The following is a 9,514-nucleotide window of genomic DNA, read 5'->3' on the forward strand; positions in this document are numbered from 1 at the left end:
TTAGACCCTGTGTACAAACCACTGAGAAACAGAACTGGAAGTAATACAAAACGTCTGCATCCAAACCCACTGGCTCAGCGAGCAAGTCTACAACCTAAACCTGTTGTATTTAGTGTTCAACCTATACCATCTTCATTTCAAATCCTTTAATCACTGAAAACAGCTAGTTTCCATCCACACCACCGCACCTCCCACACCCCACCACCACAACCGCGCCTCCCCCCCCCCCCCCCCACCACCGCCCCCCCCCCCCCCACCACCACCACCACCACCGCCACCGCCACCGCCACCAACAGATGTCCCCACATTCCCCTCACGGAGGCTCTCCTTCAGCATTCAGTCGGTTATTATCCAAACCGGCCGTCCTACATTCACTTCTGTTCAATAACGTTCACTGCCACTTACTGCCACAGTGCTTCTGCCTAGGAGACACCCTGAATAAACAGAGATCTTGCTGATTCTTTTGACTCCAGGAAGGATATTATTAAACTGGAGAAAGTTCTGAAGAGGCTTACCAGGATGTGGCCGGGTATGGAAGGCTGGGACTTCTTTCACTGGATCGTAGGAGGTTGAGGTTATACTTATAGAGGTTTATAAAATCATGAGGAATATAGATAAGGTGAATGGCAGGTGTCTTTTCCCTAGGTTGGGGAGGTTCAAGACTAAGGGGCATATTTTTAAGGTTAGAGGAGAAAGATTTAAAAAAGACATGAGGGGCAATTTCTTTACACAGAGAGTGGTTTGTGTGTGGAATGAACTTCCAGAGGAAGTGGTGGATGTGGGTACAATTACAATGTTTAAAAGACATTTGAATAAGTACATGAATAAGAAATGTTTGGAAGGATATGGGCCAAGCACAGGCAGGTGGGACTAGTTTAGTTTAGGAACATGGTTAAACCGAACAGTCTGTTTCCATGCTGTATGATTCTGTGTCTCTATGGCTCGAACTTTAATGAGGAGTCTCCTGAACCTTCGTCATCAATTTCTGTTCACTCACTGGCTGAACTCAGCGATGATGCTGCCTGTACTCCTATGTTGGAGCTGCAGAGTTCTTCAGTTCTGCAGCACATCTTTTTATTTCTTTAAGTTTGACAGTTTATACGAATTGTCAGAATGATTACTTTTCTGAACAATCGCTAAAGGCAACTATTCAACTGTTGACATTTTGTTCCTGAGAAAGCTGGCCTTTTTTGAGCAATATAATCCTTTCTCTGTTCCAATCACACCTTAGAATAATTCTGATTTTCTGAAGAAGGGTCTAGGCCCGAAACGTCAGCTCTCCCGTTCCTCTGATGCTGCTTGGCCTGCTGTGTTCCTCCAGCCCTACACCTTGTTATCTCAGATTCTCCAGCATTGGCAGCTCCTACTATCTTAGAATAATTCCACCTCTTTTTCTTGCCTTCTGTCTTAGGCTTCTTCTCATGAACATGGTTCTCCCCAATAGCAGCATGAGCTTTCTTGTACAAATCCTCTGTCATGTCCACTCTGACCCCATGCTTGATGTCCTGAGAAAACTGTTTCTTATAGGCATCCTCATCCATTAGATAGCACATGTATTCTGCTATATTCAACCCAGAGATGTGTTTACAATGAAATTCAGGATTGAATTCCTTGCTTTCAGAGTCATAGTCGGGAAATCATTTGGTGCTATGTGGACACCATCAACTGCACCTTTCAAAGTGCCAAAGACATAGTTGCCTGTGGTGGTTCTGGCAAGTCCAGCATCAAGAGAGCAGGTGGAAGCACTAAGCTTCCCATCAATGCTTTCTACGTCGTATTCATCACCAGTTGCTTTCCCCAACACTCATGGATCTTGTCCAACCCAAATTTGTTGAGCAGCCCATGGGCAAGAAGCAGACCCTGCGATAGGATGCAGCATACTTGATCAGCCCAACTTTTATGCTGTATTAGGGTGATTTATGGCTGTAGGCAGCACATGGAATGTTAATTTTGGCATATGTAAACTGTCCCGGTTGGAAAGTCACACTAACACCTGATATTTTGGAGGACTGTACCTGTTCTTATCTTGAACCACCAAGCATTTTCACGCAAAAGTAATCAGTCCTTCCCTCTCTCCACCTCCTAAACTTCATTTGCTTGAAGTACGTCTTATTTTTCGCAATTTTAACAAATCCCATTTTTACGCGACTTGACCCTCAACCGCCCAGGACCCAGGTGACTTTCTCAGGCAGAGAGATTCCGCCAAACTGGAAAGCATCTTTTACCAGCTCTGAAATGCTTTCTGTCAGCTTTTGAAATATTCTTTAGAATTGAGTGTTGCCAAATGAGTTTTTAGGGTGGTCTCCTCTACATTGGGGAAACAAAGTGTAGACTGGGTGACTTAACAGAACATCTACATTCTGCTCGCAAAAAAAGACCCTGAGCTACCCTTTACCTGCCATTTCAACACACCACCCTGTTCCCTGGCCAACATCTCTGCCTCAGGCTGGTAGCAGTGCTCCAGTGAAGCTCAATGCAAGCTGGAAGAACAGCACCTCATTTTCTACTTGGGAACCCTGCAGCTTTCTGGATTCAATACCAAGTTCAACAATTTTAGGGCTTAAGCACCTTTCCTCAACCCCCACACACCAGGCCTTGTCATTACATGGGCTGCTACCAGACACTACCCATTGTCAGCTACTAATAGTCCCCATCAGCAGCTATTCATTCTCCCAGGCTGGTCTTTATCCATTCCATTGATCAACTGTTTTACTCCCTGTTTGGGTTCTACCATTTAACCTATCACTTACTCCTCCCCCCTTCCTCCCATCCTATCTTTGGCATAAAAACATTTTCTAGCCACCATCAGTCCTGAGGAAGGAGCAATGGACCCGAAATGTTAGCTCTGATTTCTCTCCACAGATGCTGCCAGAACTGCTGAGCTTTTCCAGCAATTTCTGTTTGTGTTTCTGATTTACAGCATCCGCAGTTCTTTGGGCTTTTTTTTTGCCGAGTTTTTAGGGTTTACTGCCCTCAGCAATCAGCAGCAACGGTTTGCCTCCTGCTGTGTTACTGGCATCTTTGCCGCTGGATCAGATCCTACGCTGATCACCAAGCTGCGTGTTTGCCATTCATTTCATGGGGGTGTGGGGCTCTTTCAGGGCTGATAGGGTCTCGAATATGTCAGGGCTGCCACCTACTGATTTAATGAGTTTTGTGAGGTAAACAAGACGTAGCTGGCAGTGTTTCCGTAACCTGTTGTAAGAACACGCCATACGTTACGAGAAAGATTTGTCTCCCTCCACGAGACAGTATCACGGTGCGTATTGACCCTTTCCGACCCCTACATGTCAGTCCTTAACATCCCCTGCTCAATCATTACTATTGGCCAGGGGAAGCAGCCCTGGTGATGATGAAGATGGAAGGTGGGCTTCCAGGAGCAGCGCCAGGCCGAGCGATAAACCAACCTCATGAAGTGACAACGCATTTATGTACGTGCTAAACTGTGAAAACAACAGGCTATAGGGCTAAGTGATCTCACTCCCAACGGATCCGATCTAAGCTCTACCATCCTGCCACATCCAGTCATGAATGGTGGTGGATAATTAAACAACTCACTGGAGGAGGAGGAGGCTCCACAAGTATCCCCATGCTCAATGATGGAAGAGCCCAGCACATCAGTGCAAAAGATAAAGCTGAAGCATTTGCAGCAATCTTCAGCCAGAAGTGCTGAGTGGATGATCAATCTCGGCCTCCTCCAGTGGTCCCCAGCATTACAGATACCAGTCTTCAGCCAATTCGATTCACTCCACATGACATCAAGAAATGGCTGGAGGCACTGAATATGGACCCTGACAACATTCTGCTTAGAGCACTGAAAACTTGTGCTCCAGAACTTGCCACTCACCTAGCAATACAGTTCCAATACAGTTACAACGTTGGCATCTGCCCAACAAGGTGCAAATTTGCCCAGGTATGTCCTGTATGCAAAAAGCAGGACAAATACAACCCAGCCAAGTAAGGCAGATCACAGCAAGCAAAGGATGTAGAGATCCAAAAGACTGAGAGGCGTACAAGTTACATTGCAGGTTACATTATTTGAGGCTAGAGTCCATTCAACAGTCTGATCATGGCCAGATAGAAGCTGTTCTTGAACCTGCCTGCAGCACCATTCATGACTCCTCAGATACTGAAGTCCATGTTCAAATGCAACAAGATCTGGACAATATCCAGGCTTGGGCTGACAAGTGGCAAGTGACATTCACGCCACACAAATACCAGGCTATGACCATCACCAATAAGAGACAATCTAACCACTGCCCCTTTGACATTCAATGGTGTTACCATCACTGAAACCCCCACTATCAACATTCACAGCTTACGCATTGACCAACACAACTGGATTCACCACATAAACATAGTGGCTACAAGAGCAGGTCAGAGGCTAGGAATACTGCAGCGAGTAACTCACCTCCAGACTCCTCAAAGCCTGTCCATCATCTACAAGGCACAAGTAAGGAGTGTGATGGAATACTCTCCACTTGCCTAATATGTTCAGCTCCAATAACACTCAAGAAACTTGACACCATCCAGGACAAAGCAGCCGCTTGATTGGCACTACATCCACAGGCATCCAATCCCTCCACCACCGACGCTCAGTAGCAGCAGTGTTTACCATCTACAAGATACACTGCTGAAATTCACCAGGGTTCCTCAGACAGCACCTTCCAAACCCTTGACTACTGCCTTCTAGAAGGCCAAGGGCAGCAGATACATAGGAACACCACTGCCTGCAAGTTCCCCTCCAGGTCATTCACCATCTCAACTTGGAAATATATCACTGTTCTTTCACTGTCGCTGGTTCAAAATCCTGGAATTCCCTCCCTGATGGCATTTTGGGTCAGCCCACATCACATGGACTGCAGCAGTTCACCTTTTCCAGGAAAATTAGGGATGGGCATTAAATGCCAGTCTGGCTAGCATGACTTCTGTTGTAAGTACAATTTCTTTTAAACGCTCCACAGTAAAGCTACATAAGCATGCTGTCCAGGGTGTGATACCCCGAACAAGTGAGGAGGACAGTAGGCAGGTTGTATTTGGACATCTTCCAGGAGATTCTGCCAAATAACTGACCTTCCACCACATTCTAGCTCCTCTCCCTGTCAAACAGGATCTCCCCAAATCTTATATGTTTACAACTAGTTTGCACAAGGATGTTCAAGTTTGTGAGACATGATTTCCCATAAGCAAAGCCATGCTGACTATCCTTAATCAGTCCTTACCTTTCCAAATGCAGTAAATCCTATCTCTCAGAATCCCCTCAGTTGAGAAAAGCATTATTTTAGTAAAGACTCCCATGTCCTTTTTCTATCTGGGATGTAGCTTGCTGCAGTGTCTGGGATATTTGATGGTTTGGTTTGATACCTCACCGTGAGTTTGAGTTTGAGACAGACTGGTCGAGGAGAAGGCAAAGTCAACGACAGGCTTGGGCTTCAAAGTAACATGAATTACGATACTAAATATTAAATCCCAGTATGCTCGGAGATCATGGAGATATCAGGTTCTGACTTTTTGTTACACTATCTAAGTACTAACCTGGCTTCTCCCTGTGCTCATGATCACATACTGTCTGTGTTTCCTCTGGAGAGGCTCACTCCAGTAAGATTCTTCCAGAATGTTCTTCCAATGTGCTCTAGCTCTGCCCACACTGGGCTATTTATACTCTGTGACATGTAGCCCCCTGACCCCATTGGAAGGTTGCTCCAAGCTCCTGAAGCTTTTATGGAATGAGGAGATTAATCCCTGGCTCCAACAGACTCTTGGACAATCATGGGGCGTTGGAAAACTGAGCAAACAAAAGGCTAGAAAAAGATGGGCTAAATGGCCTCTTTTCATGCCCTAAAAACACAATGAAGCCTTCCTAAAGCTGGAAAATCAAGCCAATTTGCAGGAGATGTCAAGGATGGTCAGTCACAATGAGATACTGCTGGACTAGAGCATACCAACATCCCATTGAATACATTAATTTGAGATTCTTTGCTTCTGCACTATGCAATAGGTGTGGGCTAATGCTGACCCTGGCTACAAACCTGGTGTTGTGGATGAACGCAGTAACTGATGATTCAATTCACATGGAGTTGGAGGTCGAGGAGCAGACTGCACACAATGGGAGCAGAACACAGCATCAAGGTAACTTTGTGTATAGACAGTAATCATCCAACAACACATCCATTCCTTGTTTTGCGTTTCTCAGTGCTTTTATTTGCAGAACAAGGTGATGGCTTTCTATCCAGTTAGGTACTTTGCTGGGACAGGCGACAATGTGCAAGGTGTGGAGTGAGGACACCAAGTATCTGCTATTGGCAAAGCCAAGGGAAAAGTCTCCACAGAGTTACAGACATTGAATTCCTGCATCCCTCAGCTTCATAGGAACACGGCCAGGGAAGCAATGATGAGGCCACTCTCTGTGGAGTGTAAAGGGGCCATGGGGTATGCGTCCATAGATCACCAAAGGTAGCAGGCCGGCTGGATAATGTGGACTGAGGAAGGCAGCGAGGAGATGATGCTGGAGCTGTTAGGTTGCAGCTGGAGCACTGCATACTGTTCTGATCAACACAATACAGAAAAGATGTGACTACATAGTGTCATAGATTCATAGAGAGGTACAGCACAGAAAGAGACCCTTTGGTCCAACTGGTCCATGTTGACCAGAAATCTCAAATTAATCTAGTCACATTTGCCAGAAATTAGCCTACATCCTCCAAACCCTTCCTATTCATATACCCATCCAGATGCCTTTTAAATGTTGCAATTGCCTCCAGCCTCCACCACTTCCTCTGGCAAATCATTCCATACACGCACCACTCTCTGCGTAAAAATGTTGCCCCTTAGGTCCCTTTTATATCTTTCCCCTCTCACCTTAAAGCTATGCCCTCTAGTTTTGGACTCCCCCACCGCGGGGAAAAAACCTTGCCTACTTACCCTATCCATGCCCCTCATGATTTTATAATCCTCTATAAGGTTATCCCTCAGGCTCCGATGCTCCGGGGAAAATAGCCCCAGCCTATTCAGCCTCTCCCTATAGCTCAAAGCCTCCAACACCGGAAATATCCTTGTAAATCCTTTCCGAACCCTTTAAAGTTTCACACCATTTTTCCTATAGCAGGGAGACCAGAATTGCGCACAGTATTACAATGGTGGCCTAACCAACATCCTGTACAGCTGCAATATGATGTCCCAACTCAATGCACTGACCAATAAAGGCAAGCATACCAAACACCTTCTTCACTATCTTATCTACCTGCAACTCCACCTTCAAGGAACTTTGAACCTGCACTCCAAGGTGTCTTTGTTCAGTTATACTCACCAGGACCTTACCATTAAATGTATAAGTCCTGCCCTGAGGTGCCTTTCCAAAATGCAGCATCTCACATTTTAAACTCCATCTGCCACTCCTTGGCCCATTGCCCCATCTGATCAAGGACCCATTGTTCTCTGAGGTAACCTTTTCACCGTCCACTACACCTCCAATTTTGGTGTCATCTGCAAACTTACTAACCATATGTTCACATCAAAATCATTTACATAAATTACAAAAAGCAGTGGACCCATCACCGATTCTTGTGGCGCACCGCTGGTCGTAGGCCTCCAGTCTGAAAAGCAACCGTCCACCATCACCATCTGTCTTCTACCTCTGAGCCAGTTCTGTATCCAAATGGCTAGTTCTCCCTGTACTCCATGTGATCTAACCCTGCTAACCAATCTACCATGTGGAACCTTGTTGAACATCTTACTGGAGTTATTATGGATCACATTCACTACTGTGCCCTCATCAATCCTCTTTGTTACCGCTTCAAAAAGCTCAATCAAGTTAGTGAGGCATGGTTTACAATTCACAAAGCCATGGTGACTATCCCTAATCAGTCCTTGCCTTTCCAATTGGATGTAAATCCTGTCCCTCAGAATCCCCTCCAACAATTTGCCCACCGCTGATGGCAGACTCACCGATCTATAGTTCTGTGGCTTTCCCTTACCATCTTTCGAAAATAATGGTACCACATTAGCCACCCACTAGTCTTCTGGCACCTCACCTGTGGCTATCGATGATACAAATATCTCAGCAAGGGGCTCAGGAAACAGTTCCCTAGCTTCCCACAGAGTTTTAGGGTACACCTGATCAGGTCCCAGGGGCTTATCCACTTTTAGGCATTCTAAGACATCCAGCACCACGTCTTCTGTAATATGGACATTTTTCAAGATGTCGCTATCGATTTCCCCAAGTTCAATATCTGCCATATCTTTCTCCACAGTAAACACTGATGCAAAATACTCATTTAGTATCTCCGCTATCTCCTGGGTTCCACACATAGGTGGCCTTGCTGATCTTTAAGGGGCCCTCTTCTCTCCCTAGTTATTCTTTTGTCCTTAATGTATTTGTAGAATCCCCTTGGATTTTTCTTAACTCTATTTGCCAAAGCTATCTCATGTCCCCTTTTCGCCCTCCTGTTTTCCCTCTTAAATATACAGATAACTGAGATCTCCTACAAACTTGTTTCTCAATCTCCTGCTGAGTGTTGGGGGAGTCTATAGCACAATCCCAATAAGGTAATCATCCCTTTCTTATTTCTCAGTTCCAATCAAATAACCTCACTGGACGTATTCCCTAAGTACAGCCGGAACATTATCCGGAATCAAAAACACCACTCCCCCTCCTCTCTTGTCCCCAACCACAATCCCCCCACCCCTTTTCTATCCTTCCTATAGCATCTGTACCCTGGAACATTAAGCTGCCAGTCCTGTCCATCCCTGAACCATGTCTCTGTAATAGCTATGATATCCCAGCCCCATGTTCCCAATCATGCCCTGAGTTCATCTGCTTTACCTGTCAGGCCTCTTGCATTGAAATAAATGCTGTTTATCAGTCCTACCTCATTCTCTGCTTTGTTTCTGCCTGCCCTGACTGTTTGACTTGCTCCTTTTCCCAACCATACCAGTCTCTTTCCTCACTATTTCATTGGGTCCCACACCACTACCCACTCCCCACCTCACTATTTTAAATCCTCCTGTGCAGCTCTAGCATATCCCCCCGCCAGTATATTAGTCCCCTTCCAATTCAGGTGCAACCCATCGTTCCTATACAGGCCAGTTCTATCCCAGAAGACATTCCAATGATCCAAAAATGTGAAGCCTTCTCCCCTGCACCAGCTCCTCAGCCATTTATTCATCTGCTCTAGCCTCCTATTCCTACCTCACTAGATCTTGGCACCAGGAATAATCCAGATATTACTACCCTTGAAGACCTTCTTTTTAAATTCCTGCCTAACTTCCTATATTCTGTCCTCAGAATCTCATCCTTCTCTCTTCCTGTGTCATTAGTTCCAATGTGTACAATGACCTCCTGCCGGTCCCTCTCCCCTTTGAGAATATTCTGCACCCTCTCCGAGATATCCTGGACCCTAGCACCAGGGAGACAACACATCATTCTGATATAACAAGGTGTACAGCTGGATGAACACAGCAGGCCAAGCAGCATCAGAGGAGCAGAAAGGCTGACGTTTCAGGCCTAGACCCTTCT

At 45.7% G+C, this 9,514-nt stretch overlaps 1 protein-coding gene across 3 annotated transcripts in view; it reads left to right on the top strand.

The window, feature by feature from the left end:
- The window catches only part of LOC109923273 (proton channel OTOP3-like), a 48,286-nt gene that overhangs the window by 30,576 nt on the left and 8,196 nt on the right, over positions 1-9,514 (top strand). For all 3 annotated transcript variants that reach the window (XM_048610779.1, XM_048610778.1, XM_048610780.1), the window contains exon 5: positions 5,999-6,129. In XM_048610779.1, coding sequence (XP_048466736.1) covers positions 5,999-6,129 — 131 coding nt within the window. The remainder of the gene's footprint in view (positions 1-5,998; positions 6,130-9,514) is intronic.

Source organism: Rhincodon typus, chromosome 23 (genome assembly GCF_021869965.1).
Source record: "Rhincodon typus isolate 14 chromosome 23, sRhiTyp1.1, whole genome shotgun sequence".
Lineage (NCBI taxonomy): Eukaryota > Metazoa > Chordata > Chondrichthyes > Orectolobiformes > Rhincodontidae > Rhincodon > Rhincodon typus.